The sequence below is a fragment of the Podarcis melisellensis genome (assembly GCF_964234715.1).
Source record: "Podarcis melisellensis genome assembly, chromosome: 3".
Classification (NCBI taxonomy): Eukaryota; Metazoa; Chordata; class Lepidosauria; order Squamata; family Lacertidae; genus Podarcis; species Podarcis melisellensis.
Window position 1 is genome coordinate 126,426 of NC_138530.1, and position 23,428 is coordinate 149,853.

The 23,428-nt window shown below is 55.6% G+C and overlaps 1 protein-coding gene across 4 annotated transcripts; it reads left to right on the top strand.

Annotated features, from left to right (window-relative positions):
- Window positions 1-1,038: 1,038 nt before the first annotated feature.
- NRBP1 (nuclear receptor binding protein 1) lies at window positions 1,039-22,650 on the top strand. 4 transcript variants are annotated; one of them, XM_081904072.1, is made up of 19 exons: window positions 1,039-1,294; window positions 7,561-7,683; window positions 7,949-8,050; window positions 8,133-8,222; window positions 8,503-8,543; window positions 8,870-8,964; window positions 12,641-12,664; window positions 13,433-13,546; window positions 16,607-16,690; window positions 18,634-18,692; window positions 19,055-19,153; window positions 19,245-19,377; window positions 20,580-20,682; window positions 20,849-20,899; window positions 21,058-21,193; window positions 21,292-21,345; window positions 21,470-21,533; window positions 21,637-21,692; window positions 21,783-22,650. In XM_081904072.1, the coding sequence occupies exons 1-19, from the start codon at window positions 1,052-1,054 to the stop codon at window positions 21,879-21,881; spliced, it is 1,770 nt and encodes a 589-aa protein (XP_081760198.1). In that variant the 5' UTR covers window positions 1,039-1,051; the 3' UTR covers window positions 21,882-22,650. The 4 variants fall into 4 exon arrangements, with proteins under 4 accessions (XP_081760198.1, XP_081760200.1, XP_081760199.1 ...); XM_081904074.1 differs by lacking the exon at window positions 13,433-13,546; XM_081904073.1 differs by lacking the exon at window positions 12,641-12,664.
- Window positions 22,651-23,428: the final 778 nt, after the last annotated feature.

Here is a 23,428-nt window from a genome sequence, read left to right on the forward strand (position 1 = left end):
TCCAACTCTTATGGAAATATAATGACATATCACTATCAATGCACAGGGATAGTAACGTAGTAGGAACCCTTCTGCAAATGACCATGGCAACATCTCAGTTAAAATGGTAACAAAGTAGCCAGATGTGCCTATTTATAGCAGATGCTTTCACTTAGCTCCGTTTTATCCAGGGATCCATCAATTTATTGATGAAATATCACTTTTACAAGTAAAACCTGAGCTGAAATAGTATGGAGAGCAAGATGTTCTTGATAAAACCTTTCCCAATACCTGGCTGAGTCCTTTCTGCTAATCCCACAGATCCTAAAAATAGATAAAGCACCCTGAGACCCGTGGGCATAGGGCAATATATAGTTTTTATATTATTATTATTATGATTATTAGCTTGAGTCGCGGGATCCTCGCCTAGGAAAGCCTTTCCCGCGCCGCTGCAGCTTAGCAGGAGCCCTCCAAGCCCCTTTCCGCCGTGGGATGGACAGGTGACAGGCCTCATCCCGCCCCGCCCTGAGCGGCCCGCGGGCGCCTCCCGTGGAAGCCGACGGGCCGGACGCTCTTCCCGGGGTGTCCGCACTGCGCACGCGCGCTCCCTGCCCCGCCCTCCCCTGCGGGCGCACGCGCACTCCGCTCCGCGGCCCGCCGAGGACCCGCCCTCCCCGTCAGCGTCGACGTCCCGTCCGACGGACAGGGCGCAGGCCGAGAGGCGCGGGCCAATCCGAAGGCGCTCCGGGGCTCGGCCTGCCCGTTCATTGGTCGACGTCGGGTCCCGGCCCGCCTCGACTGGCGTCGCCAGGTCCGTCCGCAGCGCGTGAGGCGGCGCGCGGCTCCGTCTGCTGCCCGTTGGCCCTCGCTGGAGACCGGCGCGCGCCCGGTGAGTGGGCCCGGGGGGGCGGGGGGGCGGGGGGCGCGCCGTCAGCCCCGGGAGGGGGTCCCGCCCTACTCCCGCCCCGCCCGCGCAGGCCTGGCCCCGCCCCTCCGGCTCCCAGCGGCGCCTCATTTCCCTCCCGCCCCCCCTCCCTCCGGTGCAGGCAGGTCCCCCTCTCGGTTCCCGGCCATGTCCGAAGGCGAAGCCAAGCAGGCCGGACACAACAGCGGAGGCGGAGGCGGCGGCGGCGGCTCCGACCCGAAGGCCGAGGCGTCTGGAGCGGCGGGGCCCGGGATGACCTCGCTGTCCCCTCCGCTGGCGGCCTCGGCGGCCTCGGCGGCGCAGGAAGAGGAGGAAGAGGAGGAGAGCGAGGACGAGTCGGAGATCCTGGAGGAGTCGCCGTGCGGGAGGTGGCAGAAGCGCCGCGAGGAGGTGAGGCGGGTCTTCTCCCCGGGAGGCTCCCCAGCGCGGCCCCGGGAAGGCCCCGCGAGGAGGAAGCGGCCCCTGCTGCCCTTGCCCCGTCGGCTTCAGGGAGCCGCAGAAACGGGACCCCGGGAGGCGCAGCTGCCGGGCCTGCCAGCGGGGCTCCCGGAAGCCGCAAGGACAGGGATCTTTCCCAGCCCGCCCTGGAGATGCTGGGAGCTGAGCTGGAGACCTGCTCCTTGCCCAGCCTCACATTTTGCGGTTCAGCTGCTCTTTGACAGGGCAGTGGAGCCTTCCCTCTTGGGGAGAGAGGCGGGGGACTCTCCTTCCTCGGAGGCTCTTAAGCAGAGCTTGGGTGGCCACCTGTCAGGGGTGGTTTGGTTGAGATTCCTGCATTGTGGGGGTCGGACTAGATGACCCTCAGGCTCCCTCCCCACTCCACGATTATTCTATTGTTCTTTGCCCTGGGTCTCCAGGCTTCCCAGGTTTTCAGTAGTTGTGGACTTGCAGGGGTGCAGAGCAGTTTCTCTGCTCTTTGATTCTCTAAGTCTGGCATCTGTGTTTGTAGCACAAAGAAAGGATGGTATTATTGCTGATTTATATATCATGGCTTCTGAGTGATTTATGAAATTTCCTGCTGAACATAGAGAGGATCTAGGTGTCTTAACTGATCATCATAAAAGGACCTGGAACAAACCAGCAGCTCATCCAGTCCAGCATCCTGTCGTCCCCCCCCAAGGGCCAACCAGATGCCCCAGTGGGATGCCCAAGAGCAGGACCTGAGGGGGGGAGGTAGAACATAGTTGGTGGTGTTACGAACATTACGGGGGGGGGGGGCAGTGGAAAGAGCTGCATATGCTTAGGGGATAAAGGGATGGTGGTGGTGATCTTCTGTTAGGCAGAAGATGGAGCAGACCCCTGCTCTGTTGCTCTGGAGGGCAGGACAAGAAGCAATGCATGGGAACTGCAGGAGGGAAACAGATTTTTATTTCAACATTAGTAGAAAAGTTCCCAAGTGGAGGAGCTGCTTGGCAGTGGAACAGAGGTGCCGTGGGGGGGGGGGGGCTGGAGGCATCTGGACCACCTTCCACCAGGGATGCAGTGAGCAGGGGGTTGCGCAAGATGGCCTTCAGGGTCCATTCCAACTCTGATAATATTGGCTGATTTGTAAGAATATTTAAAAACCACCAGTTCATAATCGTATCATAGCAGTGTAGGATGAAATAATTAAAACACCATAAAATTATAACTACCAAATCAATATTTTTAGCAAGCGACAAAATATTGGAATTTTATAAGAGTCTTTTGTCCAAGGTTCCTTGCCTGCTTCATGTTTGTGCTGCTTCCTGGGGGGGCGTGTCAGACTGTTGGCAGATGAAGGGTCTCTGGAGTTGAGTCTGTCTTCTATTTCAGCCTGTGTTCTCTATTGATGCAACATCCTTTATTTTATACCCGGTTCAGCGTTCTCCTGCTTTCTTTCAAGGTGGCTGTGGGCTTTTCCCCCAGGTGGGATATAACTACAGTAGAGATGGGCAAGTGACACGACAAGTAAATCTTACGTAAGATTATGAATGTAAGTGCATAAGGAAGCATTACGTATTTGGTATTAGAAACTGAATGCCAATCTCAGCATTATGTACAGATCTAAATCAGAGTTGCTTATGAATAAAAGAGCTCAATAAAAATTAGCCGCTCCAGATCTGGCCAGCTGAAACTCAAGCTAGAGCTTAAAATAAACAGAATTTCAAGGTCTGGGCCAATCCAAGTTTTCACCTGGCGCCAAAGCAAGAATAAAGACTACCGCAGGCAATCCTTTCTGGGAAAAAGAATTCCGAGAGAAGTGGTGGCTCTGAGACCCAACCTACTGGTCAGGCAGGTTTATGTAGGAAAGATTAGGGGCTACAACTCCCCTTAGCGCCAGCCAGCCAGGTTAAGGGACGGGGAGTTGCTCTCCAGCTACTGTGGAACTCTCCCCTCCTGCCATCTGTCCCACAACACCTGGAAGGCCACGGGTTCCCCAGCCCTGCTGTAGGTGTCATGGTTCAAAACTGTTAGAACATTTATAAGCTAAAAGCAACACCTTCAAATGTGCTCAGATTAGAACCAGTATTTGTAGGTACGTAGCTCCTGGTGATATTCTCCATTCATCATCCCATTTAACAATTCTGATGCTATATTCTGCAGTCCCTCAACTTCCTGACCAATGTTCTAAGACAGCCTTGTACACAGCTGTGGTCTAAACCACTGAGCCTCTTGGGCTTGCCAATCAGAAGGTTGGCAGTTGAAATCCGTGCGACGGGGTGAGCGCCTGTCTCTTTGTCCCAGCTCCTGCCAACCTAGCGGTTCAAAGGCATACCACGCAAGGAAATAAATAGGTACGGCTGTAGTGGGAAGGTAAATGGCGTTTTGGTGTGCTCTGGTTTCCATCATGGTGTCCCATTGCACCAGAAGCGGTTTGGTCCTGCTGGCCACATGACCCGGAAAGCTGTCTGTGGACAAAGGCCGGTTCCCTCAGCCTGAAAGCAGAGATGAGTGCCGCACCCCATAGTCACCTTTGACTGGACTTAACCATCCAGGGTTCCTCTACCTTTACCTTATACAGAGCTCTTGTCTCTCTTCCCCTGAAGCTGGGTACGGCCAGGTGGTGCTCAGTGTGTGCGCATTTAATTCAGCCACCCATCCAGTACTTCTCTCTTCAAGGAACATGGCACTGTTGTCTTGCGGGACTTTATCCCATTTCCATAGGTTGCCTCTGAGCTGTCCTTTCCCTAACCAGAGCAATGCCAGAACATACCGGAAACTCCTGTTTGGGTGATGGCTTTAGTAGGCATTGGTAGAAATGGCACCAGCTGCATCTAGAAGCTTTGGGAGCCCTGACTTGTGGGGGCAAAGGGGTTTTGCAGATTCAGGATGTGGTTCCACACTCGGCTTCCATGCCCTTTCAGGAATTAAAAGGCTTGAAAGCTACGGCTGCCTCCTGCTTCCTTGGCTCATGTTCCAGGAGAGGGTTCTCTCCCCAGGCCCCTGGGTGCCAGAAGATGTTCCTTGCTTGGAAGGGACTTGTTGCTCACCCAGAGGCTGAATGGTCCTTTGGAAGATGGGGGCGGGGGGGCTTGGGAGGAGGTTGAGCGCACAGTTCATCTTTTGGTGCCAGCTGGCTGAGGCTGAGAGTGGCAGGATGATGACTGGTTTGACCAGTCAAGGCTGACTGACTGCTGGTCTTGGGGGGCAGCTGCCATGCCCGCTTTGCACAGGGCATTCCTGGGGCTATCCTGGCTGTCTTGTGGTCTGGAGCCTTTGATGGAAAAGCCTCCCCTCCCCGGGAGCAGTTCAAAATGGCCAGGCCTTTTGCACTAAAATGTGACCCAGGGCATCTCCAGAAAGACTGGTCATCGCTAGCCTGACTCTGACTCTGTCAGAGTTGGTCCCAAAGCTGGAAGCGAAGAGCAGGGCGAGCAGTTTGAGAGGCTGAGACCAACACAGGAGGCCTTGTTTGGCTTTCAAGGGGTGTGACTTTGAGATTGGCCTTGGGTGGGGGAAGTGTGTGTGTCAGGAGAAGAGGCACCTTGGAGGGAGGACAAGGTGGGAAGGAATTCTGGGCAGACTCTCCTGGAAGCCTTGTCTGATGAGCCTTTTTGGGGTGCAAAGCGGCCTGGGAGCTCCTCCCCTCCCTTTCCCCCAATAGATCTGCCTGCCAGCAGCCCTGAGTCTGGGGGCCTTTTTTGCTTGGCTGCAGTTTGGCCCTCCCTCTTCTTGCAGCTGTTCTCATTCATTGTTCCTCTGCCCCTCCCTCCTTGGCTGGGCTGGGGGGGGTGTTGCTAGACATCTCTGGGCAGATGGTGAGGAGCCTGCCTACCAGCCCTTTCGTATTCTGTGTCAACTCACTTTGGCTGACTCACTGTGGCTTGACCTGGTGAGGACTGAGGAAGTGGCTGTGCCCCAGAAGAGGGCTGGGCCCTGGGGAGGAATGTGGCCCTGATGCAAGGCAGGCTGCTGTGTCATTTCTGTTGCAAGCTGGGGCAGGGAGGAAGCCAGGCTGGCTGGCTGGGCAGGGGCAAGGGAAGCAGGCCTGAAAAGGAGGCAACATGGGCCCAGGGGCAGGAGGGGCTCTGGCCTCCTGAGTGGAAGGACCAGAGGAAAGATTCCTGCCCTCTTCTGCAACATCAGGAAGGAGGTGTCTCCTGCCACTGCCTCACTCTGGTGATGGATGGGGAAAGCCCACCCAGGGAAACGGTCTCTGCGCAAGGCTCCAGGCTGCCTGTCTGCACACTGGCTATAGGAGGAGGAGTATTAGGCAAACCACCAGCCAGGCCCAGCTTGTTCCAGGTGTGGGTCCAGCCAAGCCTTGGGGTGCCCCCACCCCCTGGCAGCCAGAGGCAGTTCTGCCTTCTGCAGAGGGGGGGCAAGAGGAGGAGGAGGAATCCTGGCCCACAAAGTCTTGCCTTCCCGTCTTCTTGATTTGTTTCTCTTCAAATGTGTAGATCTACCTTTTTTGGCTGGAGGGCCATATTGGCCCAACCCTCTGGGGGAACAAGTGCCCACAAACTTTCTGTTATCATAGTATCTTAACTTGGTAGGTGTTTTTTTTAAGTGTAGCAGGGAGACAAAACCTCTGGCATCATGAAATCACAACCGGGGACCCATGGGAGGGGGTTGTTATCAGAGTTACGGTTAATTGAGGCATTGCAGGCTTTGTGGTCCCCAAGGATCTGCACTGGGCTCAGTACTGTTTAAAATTATTCTGAATTTTCCAGGTTTTTGCCATTATTTTATCATCAGCATTGGCATCAATTCAACTTACATCCCACTCTTTCTCTCAAAGTTGCCCAGGGTGGCAAACACATCAATAGCAATATCATTTAATTTAATTTAATTTAATTTAAAACAATTAAAAGAATTCCCTCCCAGGAACAGCATTTCAGCCACCAAATGCTTGGGGAAGCAGGAATGTTTTTAATTTCCTCCAGAGAGTCAGTGATGAGGGAGGCAGTCTCCATAAATGACCCATAATTGCTCATGGTGGTGAAATTCCAAGCATATTGTGAAGAGTACCAAAAGTCTTTTCCTGTATTCTAGTGTTGGAACATAAATCTTTGATATGGAATAGGATGACAGGGAAGCGTTTACTGTTTGATGTTTTATTGTGTTTTTAATATTCTGTTGAGAGCCAGCCAGAGTGGGCAACCCAGTCAGATGAGTGGCATATAAATAATGAAATGAAATAAAGTAATAAAAATAAAATAAAACAACAACCCCCCTCCTATGGGGACCCTGCAAGCAGGGCCTGAGCACAAGACCCATCTCTCCTGTCAGAAAGCTCTTCCTGGTGTTTAGGTGGCATCTCCTTTCTTGAAACTTGAATCCACTGCTTCAAGTCCTTCCCTCCAGAGCAGGAGAAAACAATCTCCTTCCCTCTTCCATGTGACAGCCCTTCAGATAGCTGAATATGGCTTTCGTCTCTCCTCTCAGTCTCCTCTTTCCAAGGTAAATATACCCAGTTCCCACAACCATTCCTCATAAGGCTTTGCTTCCAGACCCTGATTATCTTGGTCTGGATATTTAGTCAGCCATGGTTTTTGTAGAATCATAGAACTGTAGCATTGGAAGGGACCCCAAGGGTCATCTAGTCCAACTCCTTGCAATGGAGGAACCCCCTTTAGCATTATGCCATTCACTTTCTTATTTTCCAGAGTCCTTACTCCTTTCTATTCTGCTTTGGAGAAGATTTCTCTTCTCTGAATGAAGGCACCCTCTGTCATTAAATCTCTCTGCTGGACTGGGGGGGGGGGCATTTCCTAATCAGTGGTCTACATTCTAGCTGAGCTTCATGGTGTTAAATAGCCACTGAGCACCTTGGGGAAACTTCATCGTCTCAGTTCTTAACTGATCCCCACATTTTTAGGTTTCCCCCCCTGTCTTGGGCTGACTTGGCAACCTTCTAGTTATGTCTGGAAAATGATAAATGTCAATGAGATTGAGATCTTGCCCCAGATCCTGGGCATCACTCAGGATAAAGCTTCCACCCCCTCCAATTGGTTCCAGGACTGGCTTTCTCAGCTGCTGTCATTTAGGGCACGAGAGCTTTTTGACTCTTTGTGACATGAATCTCTGCTGCGATTTTCAGAGCAGCAAGACTGACTTGCCAGGAAGAGGTCTGGGAGCAAATCTTTCTGGGCTGCTCCTGACTCAGGCCTGGGGGTCTCTGCAGGCACCAGCACCTCGTCTCCACAGCTCCCGGAATCACTGCTTTTATTCCCCCCCCCCTCTCCATGCAGGTGAATCAGCGCAATGTTCCTGGGATTGACAGTGCTTACCTGGCAATGGACACAGAAGAAGGGGTGGAAGTGGTTTGGAATGAGGTCCAGTTCTCGGAGCGCAAGAATTTCAAGCTTCAGGAGGTTGGTGAGCCTGGGATGGGAAGGATGGGGAGCAGGTGGGCATCATGCTCAGGACGCCTGGGAGGTAGCGGCATAAATCCCAGCAGTGCAGAACCCTGTGGGAAGACTGGCTAGCCTCCCGGGGGGGGGGGGCTGGCTGCTGCCTGGCCAGCCCTTGGGGGTTCTCTCCCAGCGCTGCATCTGTCTCTCCACGGCTGTGAGGCTGGGGTAAGCCAAGGGCTCTCCTCTTCCTGGGCTCTGGCATTCCTCTGCTTTGTCCCTCCAGGAGAAGGTCAAAGCTGTCTTTGACAACCTGATCCAGCTAGAACACCTGAACATTGTGAAGTTCCACAAGTACTGGGCAGATGTGAAGGAGAACAAGGCCAGGGTAAGTGGGGTGCCCCCCCAACGTCTTCCTGATGGGCTTGTGGAAAAGCAGCAGCAGTTGATGACTTCCTTCTCCTTCCCAGGTGATCTTCATCACTGAGTACATGTCCTCTGGCAGCCTGAAGCAGTTTCTGAAGAAGACGAAGAAGAACCACAAGACCATGAATGAAAAGGTGACCCTCACTTCTTTCTTTCTCCTCCCTCCTCCCTCTGCTCCTGGGTCCCAGGCCTCCTGCTGGGGCCGTCCTGCCTCTGAGCACAGAGAAGCAGCTTCCTTTGGCCAACCCTGAGCCCCAGAAAGACAGGAGGCTGGGGAGGAACCAGGAAGTGTCTGGCCTGTTCCTTCTGAGTGGCATGGAAGGAAGCAAGGAAATAAGGAAAGTATTTGCCTGTTGCAGTCAAGCTACCTGTTGTGGGTGTTGCTTAGAGCCTCTTCCTTTTATCTGTCTTTAGGCCTGGAAGCGCTGGTGCACCCAGATCCTGTCTGCTCTCAGGTACATGCTCTGATTCCCTCAAAGGCTTTGGGAGCCTGGCTGCTCATGCCCCCTTTGGTTCTTCCGAGGCCAGGGTGGAGAGCGGTTGCTTCTGGCTCCCTCTAGCAGTTGTGGCAGGACTTGGCTGGCCGCTTTGCCAGCCTGCCTCCCCTCCTTCCCAAGCTGACTGAAGGTAAGAGAGTGATGGCTGTTGCTCTCTTGGGGAGTCCCTGGCAGCCTCAGGCCCAAGGCCTTGGTTTTGCCCCTGTGAAAGTGGCCTGTTGTTGGGGGCGGTGAGTGCTGGTGCCAGCCTCTTGGGCCCACCATTCCTTGTGTTGCCATTCCAGTTACCTTCACTCCTGCGATCCTCCCATCATTCACGGAAACTTGACTTGTGACACCATCTTCATCCAGCACAATGGGCTGATCAAGATCGGGTCAGGTAAGCCTCTCCTCCGGAGCCGCAAGCCAGAGTCACTGGAAAGGGAGGGAGCTTGGTGGGCTCCTGCTGCCCTGCTCACCTGGGATTCTGAGCCTCAGCTGGTGCCTCTCTCTGTAGCCTTCATTGCTGACTTCTGGAAACCTCCTGGAGAACTCTGCCACCTGGACATGTGTGGCCCTGAGCAGCTCCTGCTGCCGCCACCTTCTCAGGCTTCCCGGCCCCCAGCTTCCTCCCACCCCATGCTCTGTGCCTGGATAGGCTGCCCAGACCATGGGTGCCTGCGTCCCTCCAGGGCATGGGGCAGGAAACTGCTTCCAGGTGGCCTTTGTCCCTCAGGGAGAAACCCTCCTTCCTCTTTTTGCTGCTTCCCTGCCAGCCGGACGCTTGGCCAGGCAGCCAGCCGGGGCTTTGAGGAAAGGGAAGGGCAGCTGGAGTGCTTTGCCGAGCTGCCTTTTGGATATCCCCAGCCCCCAAGAGCTCTGAGGAGGAAATGGGAGAGTTCCCCTTGGGCTTTTTCTGGGGCTCTCCCACTTCTGGGAAATTTCTGGATTCTCTGGAGAGCTCCTGGGACAGACTAGCCAGAACCCTCTTGTTGCCAAGGGCAGTTAGGTTGACTTTCCTGGCAGAAGACAAGGGCTGGGACTTGGCTGGCGACTGCAATTTAGGAAACCCATCACAGTGTAGAGCTGCCAAGGGATGCAAGTGTTGGGGGGCAGTGTGTGTGTGTGTGTGTGTGTGTGTGTGTGTGTGTGGTGCATGGCAATGGACTGCTGGCCTCTGTGGTTTCAAGTCCTAAAACTCCTTTGAGAACAAAGCCCTTCAAAGGTGCCTGCAGTTCAGGGGCAGCCAAAATGTCACCCGGCTGAGTGCAGAGGCCTTGTCTGGTAAACTGCCTCTGAGGGTGGAGATTCTCTTCTGGACTTGGAAGGGCCTGTCCCCTGGGAATTTTTGCTGAAGGGCAGCATAGACCTTTCTAAAATAAACAAAGGTGGCCTCCCTGGTTTCCCTGCGAGGGTTCCGCCTAGACTCATGTCCCTCCCCTTGTCACAGTGAGTTCCATATGTTGCGAGGCAGGGAAGGGCCCAGAGACCTGCCTCCAGTGATGCTTTTGCCAAGGCTGAGGAAGACCAGCCCTCCTGGGTGGAACAAAGACTCTTCTGACGCAAACTGCAAGATTGACCGGCCTGCTTGCTCTGCGCTTGGGATGCCTTTTGCTGAGTGGTGGGCAGAGAGTTTTGTGGGGGTGCCAAGGTGCCAAGGGATGCCCAGTCTTCCCTGCTGCTGGATCTTTTACTGCTGCTGCTGCGCCTGCAGGGCCATCGCTTGGAGCCACTCGTCTCAGGATTCTGCCCCAGCGTAGAACAGACTTCAGAACCTTCTGGAGTCTTGGCCAAGTTTTGAGCAGAGCCCCCCCCCCCTTTCAAGAAAATAATGTGTGTTCAATTTTTCAAGAATTGCAAAGACCACCACAGGGCAAAGAGCTCACAATACTACCATCCTCTTTTTTGCTTTGTACAAGTTTGGGTCTACGAAATTTCATCCAGACAAGAGCACCCATAAGGAGCTATGGGCCAGTGACATCTTCTGGCCATCTCTAGTGGAAGAAACCCTCACTGCTTCCAAGAGAAGAGCCTTTCCTGGCATGCTTTGTGGGTGAAAGAGAGCATGGATGAGGCCCCTGAGCTGCTTGGACAGGGAACTCACTCAGGCTGGAAGAGGTGGTGGCGGCTGGCAACCTTGCACAATGCTCAGAATCCCCCCCCCCCGGGGCACAAGACAGGGGGCTCTGCAGTTGGGCCAAGATGCAGGAGGACCAGGCTGCCACCTGCCCTGTGGCTCCGGATCATGGCAAAGCTTCCAGCCTGCCTCCACACAGGGACCAATGCCGCCTCTGCCTGACATCTCTGGCGGAGCTCGTCTCACTGGTGTTCCTGCAGCAGCTGAGTCAAGGGGGTGAAGCACCTGCTCTTCAAACTCTCTTGCTCCCCAGAACATGGCAAGGGGCAGCAGTGCTGTGATTTAGGAAAGCTCCACAGCACCATTTGCGCCTGTCAGCAGCGCCTTTGGGTGGATGGGTGCAGGGGCTGGAGCCCTGCTCTGCCGTTGTCTGTCGGGATCTTAGTAGCTGGTGTGGGAGGCCAGCAAAGGCCCTTGGCTCTCCCCTCCGAGGCTCCTTTGAGAAGAGGGAAGAGAAGGAAGCGCGGCTGTGGTGTGACTGGCACCTGTTGTGTGGATCTGGCCCAGAAGCAAACTCGGAGGCCTCCGCCTGCCCCATCCTCTACTGGGTGGCTCCTTTGGGTCCCCCCTGCACCTGGGCATTGGCACGCTGGGCTGGGCACGGACGGCAGAGGGAGAGCTTCCCCCTCCTTCCACTCGCCACCTCTGGCTTCCTGGCTGCCACCTTCCCACAACCTCTTGATGAGCCATTTTTGTACTTAGTGAGGAATTGAACGGGTGGTTGTCTTATGGGTTTGGTCAGCTGAAGCTGGGGAGGGAATCAGGAGGTGGGCCAGTACTTTGCCCCGCCATTTCCCCTTCCCTTGGGCTGGGAAGAGCTTCAGGGCCTGCAGTGCTGCTTGGGAGGCTCTGCCTGGCTTTGCCACCTCCTGCCCTAAGTCTGGGAGCAAGTGGATGGAGGCTTGGTTGTGGTCGTGGTCCCAGCACCTGAACCCTGACCTTAGGATCCCCCCTCTGTCCTCCGCATGCACCTTCTTCAGAGACATTTCTCTCTCCCTTCATGCCTCCCCCCAAAATCTGTTAAGATTCCCACCCCCCAAAGCCAAAAAATCTTTGGAAAAACCCAGAGCCCTTTTCTGCCTCTTTCCCTGCCTGTTTTCTCTTCCCTCCATCTCCCCTCCCAGCCCCATTGATGATTCAGGGGTGGGGGGAGCTTCTTGCAGCCCCGGTGGCTGGCAGTTTTGTCCAGGAGGTTCCCACTGCTCAGCCCCACCTGAGGCTGCCTGTGAGGTGTGCAGAGGAGGCCCTGAAGCTGGGGGGGGGAGGTCAGGGGGGCTAGTGAAAAGAGGGGAGGCTGCTGGGCTCCTGGACTGGAGAGGCCTCTGGGCTTGGCTTGGCTGGGGGTCGCCAAGCACTCATGGCCTCCCTTCCTCTGGCAGCTGTGGAAGAGGAGTTGCCTTGGAGAGAGGACTTCAGGCCTCTGTTTCCCCATGACCCACTGGAAATCGGGGGGGGGGGTGCTTGGAGCTGACCTGGGGGCAAGGGAGATGGGAAGGCAGCAAGGATCCTGTACTACTAAATTGCATGCCCTGGGGAGGGACTTCAAGAGAAGCCCGCCCCTTCCCCACCCCACTCCCTTGGCAGGGAGTCTCTGGTCTGCTCCTGGGCCCAAGTGCTGGCTGAGCCAGAAGCAGCTCCTGGCCGTGCTGGCCTGGTCAGCGCCTTTTCCTGATGCCCTGCTGGGGGTGGCCAATGGGCAGCTTCTTGGGGGCTGAGCTCTGTCCTGGCAGGAGCAGGGAAGGGCCTTGTCCCAGGAGCCCCCCACCCTCCATCGCCTTCCGCTGTGGCTGGGCAGGCAAGGACCGCCTCTCCCTGCCCGGTTGTGGTGGCCGTGGGCGCTGTGGCTGCTGAGGTGAAGGGCTGACCCCTCGGCCCCCGCCATGTCTGGTTTTACTTCCTGCTTTTATGGGCTGCCTCTTTCTCTCTCTCTCGCCAACAGTCTTTCATAGGATTTTTGCTAATGGTGAGCAAATCTCTCTGCTCTGTGATGTGACTGTGACCTTTGGAGCACCTATCTATAGAGATATAGATATGAGAGCATCACTTTGTATATTGGCATATATGACGCTCGTTTTCCTCCCGGTGAAGGCTAGCACCTGGGCTCTATGTAGCTCCACCCCAGTCCTGCCACCTGTTGGGGCTCCTCGTGGGGGGGGGCTGCCTTTCTGCTGCATGGCTGCCTCCCGCATGTGTCCTGGGCTGCTTGTGCCTGTGGAGAAGCTGCTGTCGCCCTTGCAGCCTCCTCCTCCTCCGCTCGTGGCCCGGGGGGGGGGGTCCTGCTTGCTGTTTGCTCGTGGCTTCGCTGCCTCCTCCTCCAGCTCCCTGCGGCCGGCTGCTTGGCAATGGGTCGGACGCTTGTGGTGGAGCCTGAGTCTTGGGAGCTGTGTGCCTGGTGTCGCCTGCGCAGGGGCCTGGAGGTGCCTGGGAGACCCTGGCGGAGCCTTGGAAGTGCTCAGGCCCTGCAGCTGCTCTGCTGCCGCCCCCTCTTTTGCGGGGGGAGCCTTTGGGGAGCTGCCTGTGCCTCCTGCCTTAGTGGTAGGGAGGTCTGCCTTGGGAAGGGCCTTCTCTTGCTTCCACTGCCAGCCAGGAGAAGACACAGGGCTGGCGGAGAAGGCCAATGCCTGGCGCAAGATGAGCTGTGCCCTGCGCGCGGTGAGACGGGGGCCCTGGGGTGTCCTCCCCCCCCCCCCCGGCATGGCCAAGGACTGAAAGAGCCCTTCGCTTTGGGCAGGCAAGAAATCCTTGGGCACCTTGGTCCAGGCGAGCTCAGTGGAGCGGAGCAGGTGGAAGCTGGACGGGAGCAGGGCCGAGAGGAGAGGTGGCGCTCGTGGCGCAGAGGCGGCAGGTAACGCGAGGAGGAGGAGGGCGGCCAGGGCGCTGGCACTGCTTGGGCTGCATGCAGGTGGCATGTCTTCTGTGGAAGGGAGCCTGGGCCAGGAGCAGAGCTCAGCTTTTCTCAGGGCCCCAGTTTCTGGGGTGGGTGAGTTCGGGTGGTGTGCTCAGTGAGTCTCGGGCGTGGCTGTGTATCTTGGCGAGGTTTTCATGGGCTGGGGATGAAGGAAGTCTGCAAAACAAGCCCGCTTGCTTCCTGGGCGTACCACTGGACAGTGCATTTGATTTGGACACTTGAAGCACTAAGTCTGGCAAAGTCACAGCAGCTACATCGGAGGGACCTCTTTGGGGCTGGGGGCGCCTGCTATGCATTGCGCCCCCCCGTTCCTGGTGGGCCAGCCTTCCCCAGAAGACACTTTCCGGAGGAGCCAAGGTGGTGGTAGGGGGCTGGGTCTTCATCTGCCACAGAGAGAGAACACTTTCAGGGAAGGGAAGCCCAAGCTTATTTGACTGCTTTAAGAAAGTGAAGTGCTTTGAGCTGGATCCCAAAGACGGTGGGCAGCAGGAAGATAGCTGCCAGCTGTGTTGGCAAAGGCTTGCCTGGGCAAAAGTGAGCCCAGCACTCCAGGAAGCTGAAGGCCCTGCCGTTCTCCGCAAGAGGAAGGACAGAAGCTGCCCTCTTCCGAGTCGAGAGCCGTGTGGCCTTGTCTCTCTTGCCTGATGCCAGCAGCTCCGCCTCGCTTCGTTTGCCTGCCTGCCTGAGAGCTTCAACCGCAGGTGCTGCAACTTGAATGCCAGACTTTGTTCCTGAAAAGCATTTCCCCCCCCCACCCCACCCAGCAGAAGGAAGCCTTTCAGCAAGTTTCCCATTTTTGGCATGAGGGATAAAAACACCTTTCTGTGACTAGAATTCTGTGTACAGAACTCTGCAGACAGATGGGATTAGCACATACAATTATATTTGGTGGCATATTTCTGAAATAAAAATATAGGTACCTTGCATTTATTCTGGTCAGGACAAGTGTGCCTGAGCTTTTTCTGGTTGAGAAACTGGGAGCGTCCAAACCATGGGTAGGCAAACTAAGGCTCGGGGGCCGGATCTGGCCCAATCGCCTTCTAAATCCAGCCCACAGAAAGTGCATCTCTGGGTTATTTGTGGGGCATAGGAATTCGTTCATTCCCCTCCTCCAAATATAGTCCAGCCCCCACAAGGTCTGAGGGACAGTGGACCAGCCCCCTGCAGAAAAAGTTTGCAGATCCTGGTCCAAACCCTTGTGTACATGTCTGGCCCCCTGTGTAGAGGCTGAAATTAAAACTAACCAGGAAGTCCAAACCCCTTACAGACACCACAGTTCTAACACCTGGTGGAAACCCAAGGAGGAGAGGCCAGGATATCGTTCCATGGGTCAGAAGTGGAGTGGGAGATTTGGCTTTGGGGGTCCCTGGGGGGACAGGGGAAGCAGCAGGACTGGGGAGTGGTTTTGTGGAGCTTTGGAGCGAAGTTTTAAGTAAAAGACAATTATATATAAAAAACCAGCAGGTGGGAGGCTGGGGCAGTGGCTGAGAGGGGAAGGTCCATTCTGTCTGCTAGGGTGAAAAGCACCATTTTAAGCTGAAGTCGGTCTTGAACATTGAAAGCAGAGAACATGAATCCTGCCTTCCTGGCAGTGATTCAAGCTTAAAGAAAACGTTAAAGGGTTCCAGTCAGGAAGTGTTTGGCTTCAGTGTCTGGGAAATGACCTTTAAAACCACATCTGAATTGCGGGATGTGTGTGTGTGTGAGAGAGAGAGAATTTGGGGCTCTTCTAGCAGGCGCCTCTGGCCACTGAAACCACTAGGTTGGTAATTTGAGTTGCGTTGAGGTGGTCCTATGATGGTTTACTGCTTCCAGAAGGGAGTCTGGGGCACTTTTGGAGGACGGGAGAGCTTTGCAGCAAAGGAGGTGGTGGCAGCAGCTAATGGAGCTCCAGCTTGCCTGAACTGAGCATTCTTGTCATGAAGCCTTTCTCTGCCTTTCCAGGCCAAAATTGAGCTTCCTTCTCATGTGCAGGCTACCAGGTCACAAGCTGGATTTTAGGGGTGCTTTGCCGCAGGCCATAGCTGGTATAATCTTCCCTTCTAAGGCAGCAGCAGTAGTTGTGTTAGAAAGTGGCTGGTACTGCGTCGGGCTTTGGGTGCCTAGGAGGAGGAAGCTTCTGCCCCAGCATCTATCTCCTTCTCATCGCTGCTATCCTCAGGGTGCCCACCAAGTCCCGCCCTCTGTGTTGATCCCTGCTTTGGGGCCTGGGTCTGTGGCACCCTTGGCTCCAGGGCCACTTCCCCCTCCCCTTGGCATTTCTAAGGTGACTGGGCCATTGGGATCTTTGCTCTTGGGTGGCGCCTCTTGAGTGAATGGATGGGGCAGCACTGGAGGGGAGGCAGCCCTCTTTGGTGGGGAGACAGAGGCTGGTGCAAACCTGATCAAGTGGGAATCCCCCTCTCCATTGCTGGGCTTTCAGGAAAAGGCCTGGAGCCGGCCAGTGTGTGTGTGTGTGTGTGTGAGAGAGAGAGAGAGAGGGGGGGGGGTGAGGACTGTCTTGTCTGTACCCTTCCCTGTCATTCAGGTGTCTGTGGGTGGGTCAGTGTGGGTGTTTGTGGAGCTGCTGCTGCTGCTCAGGATCCCCCCTCCTTAGTCTGCAGCCCCTTGTGCCTGCCTTAGTGCTGGTCCAGCTGACGCTTCTCTGCAGTGGAGACCTAGGAGCAGCAGAAAGGACTTCCTCTGCCTTCTTCCTCCAGCAGTGCTGCCTTGCCCATGCCCCCCCCGGCTCCCATGGGGCTCACCTGCTTTCCCTGGTGGGGTTGCTTTGGCTGCTGGGCTTGGAGCTCATCCAGGAAAGATGGAAGATCTGGAGGAGCATGGGGAGCTGCCTCCCCCCCTTTGCTTCTGAGCTGCGCCTGCCCTTGTCTTGCACTGGGACTGGACTGGGGTGGCAGCAGCTGTGCCCGAATGCCCTCTGCCCGCCCCATGAGAGCAATTTGGGAGGGAGGAGGAGGCTCAGCCCCTGATTCCTTGCTGTTTCCCCCCCTCTTCCAGTGGCCCCAGACACCATCAACAACCATGTGAAGACGTGTCGTGAGGAGCAGAAGAACCTGCACTTCTTTGCCCCGGAGTATGGCGGTAAGAAAGGCAGGAGAGCAGCCGTTCATTGTTGGGGGGGGGGAGGGCTGAAGTGGCTCATCAGGGTTGGTGTAATTTTCCAAATTACACCAAGTTTCCATGTCTTGAGGCCCCCCCCTCCATGTTTGGTTTCTGTTCAGAGTTCGCACACCAGCTGCACTGGGTGGCTTAGATACCAGTCCAAGGCTAAATGCCCGGAGCATGACTCATCCACCCTTCCTTTCGCTAAGGCAGTGCTTCTCAGCCATGTTCATGTTCAATCAATCAAAACTTTATTAGCAAAGCCAACAGGCCACAGCTATACAAGAGTTAAAAGTGAAAATAGGGATAAAAGGAAGAAAAGAACAGGCAAAAGGAGGTCCGTCAGATGAACAAGTCTGTCACTCAGATGGTGGCCCTCAATTTCGCAGCTCTCTCGATGTACCTCGCGACCTTCTCTGTTATCTGACTATCCGTATCAGATAATAGAAAATACAGTGTAATGTCTGGTGAACGGCCGGGGTTGGAGAGAATGAGTGGAGTAATAATCTCATTCCTTAGGTCTTTGTAAAGGGGGCAAGATAGAAGGACGTGGGACACTGTTTCCGTGTTACCATCTCCACATGGGCAGAGTCGTTTTTCAAATGGAGTCTTTTGGTAACGACCTTCGAGTACAGCAGAGGGAAGAACATCCCATCTAGCCAATGTAAAGGCACGTCTGTATTTTGGGATGGTTAGTTTAGACAAATATGAAGCTGGAGAGTCAAAATGAGAAGGGGGAAAGTAGGTATACCATGGGCACAGTTTCTTTAAGATAGTCAGGTTGTTTTGTCGTTCAATGTCTTTCAGGCGCTGGCCTATTAGACTCTTTGCTTTAATGAGGCCCATTGATAGTAGGGACTGTGGATGCAGACCGCATGTAAGGAGTTTTTGATGCACAGTTTTGAACCACTTGCTTTTGTGAGGGTCTTGCATTACTAGAGGCAGTAGACCAGGTGGATTCAGATTAAGACGAAGCCAATAGTTGAATGTTCTCTGCCAGGTCCGAGTTTCCACAGATGGAAGGCAGGCCTCGAGTCGTAATGCTGCGTTTGGAACACAGGAGGGGACGCCGAATATCTGCCTTAGAAATTTAGACTGGACAGTTTCAAGACTGGAGCAGTGGTTCCCCGTCCAGATTTGTGCCCCGTACAGTAACTGCGCCAGAGGTTTTGCTTGAAAAACTTCAAGGGCTGCTGGGATGTATCTGCCCCCCTTCGTGTAAAAGAATGTTGTTGGACTACAGCTCCCATCATCCCTGACCACTGGTCCTGCTAACTAGGGACACTGGGAGTTGTAGTTCAACAACAGCTGGAGACCCACGGTTGAGAAACGCTGCAGAAGTGGCTCTAAAGCTGAGGTTGCATTCCGGAGCGTTGCCAGGAGTGTGAGCTCTTCCCCAAGGAGAACTTTTGCTCAGTGCGAGGTGTTGGTGGAGAAGCTGCAGGTTACATGCTGTGTGGTTCGGCACAGCAAGGTGAGCTAGCAGGGTCAAGTGCTGGCGGATTTCTCCTTCTAAGACAGAAGAATGGTATTCTAGTAGGTTAGCTCATGTACCAGCCTCTCTTAAAGGTTCATGTAGCTGAGGAGTTTATGCTTGTCTTGTGCCATGAGACAATAAGAACTGAGTGGGAAAGGAGGTTTCTTAACTGGGAGCTCTGGGAAAGGCTGGCTACTGGAAAACAGGAAAACTCTTGATACTCTGCTAGAAGACTCTCCTGGATTCTGGAGCTGTGCATACTCTGCTGTTTGCCCTGGTCAAAGTGGGGCGTAGTATTAGCTACAAATGGTGGGTCCAAGTCTTAACAGGTTATGGGCCAATAACAACTGGTACCCCCCAACTTCCCAAGCCCGATGACTGAGTGGCTCTGAATGGCCATTGCCAGCCAGCCAGGGGGGTCCTGATTCCTTGTTTTGTGTTCCAGAAGTTGCACATGTGACGACCGCGGTGGATATCTACTCCTTTGGGATGTGTGCGCTGGAGGTAAGGCAAGGAGAGCTGGGAAGAGGGAGGGTTGGGGGGCATAGCTGCTTCCCCCCCCAACCTCGAATCCTTATGGGAAGGGGCGGCTTCTTCGGCATCCTGGTTTTATCTCGACAGGGTTAGGAGTGCACAGTGCATCTCCTTGTGTCGTGGGGGTGGGGTGTCATTTGGTCTCTGTGATTGCTGAAAACTCCAGGAACAGAGGAGAGAGAGATCCATTTGGAAAGGAGGGAGCCAGTCCCCTTTCTCTCCCTCGTTGTGTGTGATGGCGGCTGGTGGAGCCCTTTGGTTCCTCCGGGATCGCAGCATGCCAACTGTGGGGCTCAGCCCCCCACTGAGCTGTGCTTCTGCTGTCCCTGCAGATGGCGGTGCTGGAGATCCAGGGCAATGGCGAATCCTCTTATGTGCCCCAGGAAGCGATCAACAATGCCATCCAGTTGCTGGAGGATCCCTTGCAGCGGGTGAGGCGCCCCTCCCCTCCTCCCTCCCTCCCTCCTGGGACGGGCACAAGTCTCGGCCTTCACGTCTTCTCCTTCCTTTCCCCCCTTCCAGGAGTTCATCCAAAAGTGCCTGGAGCTGCAGCCCAGCAAGAGACCCACGGCCCGCGAGCTCCTCTTCCACCAAGCCCTCTTTGAAGTGCCCTCTCTGAAGCTCCTGGCAGCCCACTGCATTGTGGGCCATCAGCGTGAGTGGAGGCTGGGGGGGGGGGGCTCAGGGACGTGGCTGGGGAGGCCTAATCCCTTCCTCCGGAGGCAGAGAGCGGAAGCAGCCACGGGCACTGAGCAGAGCCTTGAACCTTTGGCCCTCTGTGCCTTCCCAGCTCCTGGCTACAGTCCTCCTGGAGAGCAGGGTGGAAGGCTGCTGGGGTCTGGGGCTTTCTCAGCCCCAAGGGCCCTTTGAGCTGCTCTGACTGATGGCCCTGGGTGGGTCCCCTCCTTCCATGCATCAGCCTGGCCCTCAGTTGGTGCTGTGATTTACATCTTGTGGTGCCGCATTCTGCTTGGGGAGGGGTGGCGGCCCCTAACCCCCCCCCCCTCTGAAGTCCCTGGACCACTTTATGGCAGAACCTGCAGTTTCAGAAAGGGGCTTGGGTTGCCACAGAGGAAATAACTTCCCCTAGGATCCATTCGTCCCTCACCCCACTCTGGTTGCTTCTCTTCCTAGTGCTCCTCCTCCTCCTCATTTCCCCTAAACTGAAAAGGCCCAATTATTTTCACATTCCATTTTTAGAGAAGGTTCCCAGTATCTTGGTTGGCTTTTTCCACGCCCCTCTCCTGCCTTTATGGACAGGTGCTAGGATGTTGGCAATACGAAAATGCCTCGAAATTCAGTTGCTCTCATAACACACTAGGCATGGCCTTTTTCTTCCTGCCATCACTCACTGAGCGTGTTTTCCGCTGCAGCCCAAAGGCCTCTCCCATTGGCCAGACCCTGTCTGTTCGGGTCCCATGGGGCATCTGGGAAGTGTGGATGTTTCTGCCCCACAGGCCACTTGCTTCATTCTGACTTCCACTGCACTTCTTTCAACCAGTTTGGAGAGATCTTTGGAGGGCTCTTTGCAAACCACTTGGGCTTCCTTTGTGCTGAATAATTTGCAAATTTGGCCACTTTTGATGGCTGAGATCATTTCTAGTCCAAGTCATAGAATTGACTCCCATACAGACCCTTGGACAGCCCCTCTCCTGCCTTCCATCAACTGCGAGAACCATCTGTGCTTCCTGTCCTCTGTTAACCCACCACCCGCCCTTTATAGGGAGCAAGGAGTGTCCTTTGCCTTCCTTGCAGAGGGTGAGGGGATGTTTGAATTGTAGATGGGGAAGGGACCCTGAGGGTCATCTAGCCCAACCCCCCGCAACGTTCCTGAAAGACTCCTTTGCCTCCTGACAGACATGATCCCAGAGAACGCCCTTGAAGAAATGACCAAGAACTTGGACATGAGTGCAGTGTTGGCCGAGATCAACCATGCCGACCGCGAGGGCGTCCGCATGATGTGAGGCTTCTCTGAGGGGCTGGGAATGTGGGGAGGGGGAGGGCAAGCAGTGGGTGTCCCTCTGGCCCCTCCCCAAGGAGGCCAGGGAGGGGAGCAGGCAGCAAAGATTTTGCATTCCGCATTGAGATCCCCCTTTATCTAACTCTGTGCTTTCCCCACCGCACAGCTTCTCCCAGTCCCCAGCCCTGGAGCTAGACAAGTTTCTGGAGGATGTGAGGTGAGAATTTTCTTCCACCACCTTCTTGTGTGCCAGGGAGCCTCTCCGGGGCTGACCAGCCTGGACCCTTGCCTCCTTCCCTTCTCTTCCACCAAGTGGAAGGCCTGCAACTTTGCTGCCCACCTGGGGAACAGAGCCTGACCCCTCTCCCCCTCTAGGAACGGCATCTACCCCCTCACGGCCTTCGGCCTGCCCCGCCCTCATCAGCCGCAGCAGGAGGTGGTGACGTCTCCCATTGCGCCCCCATCGGTCAAGACGCCCACGCCAGAGCCTGCGGAAGTGGAAACCCGCAAGGTGAGTTGCTGTCCTGCTCCACTCAGGTCCTGGAGCCTGGCCAGCAGACACAGCCAGGGCCTCCCACCCCACTCACTGCCTCCCCTTGCCTCCCGCAGGTGGTCCTGATGCAATGCAACATCGAGTCAGTCGAGGAAGGGGTGAAGCACCATGTATGTACCAACCTGGGGTGGGGGGGGGGTCTCTTCCACCATGCTGCCCTACTTGAAGGGGCCTGGGGTGGCTGCACGCCAGAGCCCAGGGGCCAGGAACTGACTTTGGCTTCTCTCTGCCCAGTTGACACTGCTGCTGAGGCTGGAAGACAAGCTGAACCGACACCTGAGCTGTGACCTGCTGCCCAGTAAGTCCCGCCCTCCCTCCCTCCTGGCTGGGCATTGCTGGGCAAGGGAAGCCCTCCTCCTCCTCCTGACTTTTGGCTGCTTCTTCTTCTCCCCCTCTCCCAGGTGACAATATCCAGGAGCTGGCGGCCGAACTGGTCCAGCTGGGATTCATCAGTGAGGTAGGATCCTGCCCACTGGCAGGCTGGGTGGGTGGGCTCAGCCCGTGAGTGGGGCTCTCACTGGCCTCTCCTTCCCTCTGCCCCTTGCAGGCTGATCAGAGCCGGCTGAGCTGTTTACTTGAAGAGGCCTTCAGCAAGTTCTTCTACTCGCGGAACGGAGCGCTGGCGGCCGTCACCGTCTCCTCCTAAGGGTTGCCCCCATGCCAGCAGTGCCCGGGCGCTGCCTCCGCAAAGGGCCCCCTCCCCCCGCCAGGCCGCTGCTGCTGCCGCCTGCACAGAACCAGCTTGGCTGTGCCTCCTGCATGTGCCACAGCCGCCAGGAGCCCCGCAGACAATCGCTGCCACCATGGGGAGAGGGGGCAAGGCGGGGAAGGGGGGCTGTGTGCCTTGTCAGTATTATTTCCCCCCCGGGGCCAGTGGCCTCCCTCTCCCCCCGGCTCACGCATGGAGTTTTGTTTTGCTTGAATTGTACAGAGGTGTTTTTTTTGCACAGCACAGAGATGTCTGTCTTGTTATTTAAGGGGGTGGGAGGGAGGGAGGGAGGGGGGAAGAAGAGTGAGAGTGGCTTCTCCCCCTGCCCCCCTGCCCCTCTCTCACATGCTTTCCAGCCCACAGTCACCCCCTTCCCTGGCAGCCTCACCCTCCTCTGGGCAGCTCCTTTTCTCCCCCTTGCTTGGCTGCCCTTCTTGCCCTGGGTTGTGCAGCAGAGGCACCTCCTCCTGAGCCCTGGAGAAAGTGGGTGGGCAGGTGGGCACAGTGCATGAATGTCGCAGGTGCAAGAGGCAGCCAGCAGCTGGCCAGACACCCCCCCCCAAGAGCTGGGTTCCCCTCCCTCCCCCCTCCCCAACAGGGCTGGGGCCGGTTGCTCAGTGACGGGCACCCATTCCCATCTCCAGAGCTGAGGCTGCTCCAAGTGTTTGTTTCTGTTCCTATTTTTAATAAACTGTTTTGTAAATAAGCCACAGTGTCCTCATTGTCTCTGGTCTTTGGGGAGGGGACCAGCCGCCCAAGGGGAGTCAGCTCCTGCCTGCAGAGGGGGTGCTCTTCTTTCAAGGCCCCCTTTGAATACAGAGAGCTGCAGGGAGCAGCTTGCGCCTCATGCCTCTTCAAAGAAGTACTTGGGCAGGGCAAGGCTGGAGGAGCGGGGGGGGGAGGACCCCCAGCAGGCAGTGGAGCCCTCCCTGGTGGACTCTTCTTCCTTTGCGGTTTTTAAATGGAGGTCAGATGGTCATTGTCAGGGATTCTTCAGCTGAGATTCCTGCATTGCAGGGGGTTGGACTAGATGAGCCTCAGGATCTTCCATCTCTATGAGCCCTTCTGCACTGAGGGTCAAATTCTATCCTCCCCTCGTAGCCCTGGCAGCAAGGGGGGGGGGCAGCAAGTGTGCTGCTGTGTGGAGAAGAGAAAAACCTGTAGAGGAGGAGCTGCTGCTGGAGTCCTGCATGTCTCTACTTTTTGAGCCCCCATTGGATGCTAAGGCCACAAAGCCAGAGAGGAGGAGGCCTGGAAACCTGGCCAGGCAGCTGGTGGGCCTCAGACATTTCCTTTTTGGCTGTTGCTGGCTAGAGAGCTTCTTCCACACAGTGACTGACACTGCTGGTGGCAAGGAGTTCCCTCGATAGGAGCCAGAAAAAGGTAATGCTGCATACATTTTTTTTATTAAAGCTTTTTTGATACAACAGCAGAAAGGGGGGAGAAAGAAAAAAATAAGAGGGGGGAAGAATAAAACAAAAGAA

What these genes read in the sequence shown, in the direction of transcription:
- NRBP1 (XM_081904072.1), top strand. Translation starts at nt 1,052, where the DNA reads ATGTCCGAAGGCGAAGCCAAGCAGGCCGGACACAACAGCGGAGGCGGA. An exon ending in CTTTGCCCCGGAGTATGGCG is followed by an intron (nt 16,691 to 18,633) that starts GTAAGAAAGGCA and finishes TTTGTGTTCCAG; the next exon opens with AAGTTGCACATGTGACGACC. An exon ending in GAGCTGTGACCTGCTGCCCA is followed by an intron (nt 21,534 to 21,636) that starts GTAAGTCCCGCC and finishes CCCCTCTCCCAG; the next exon opens with GTGACAATATCCAGGAGCTG.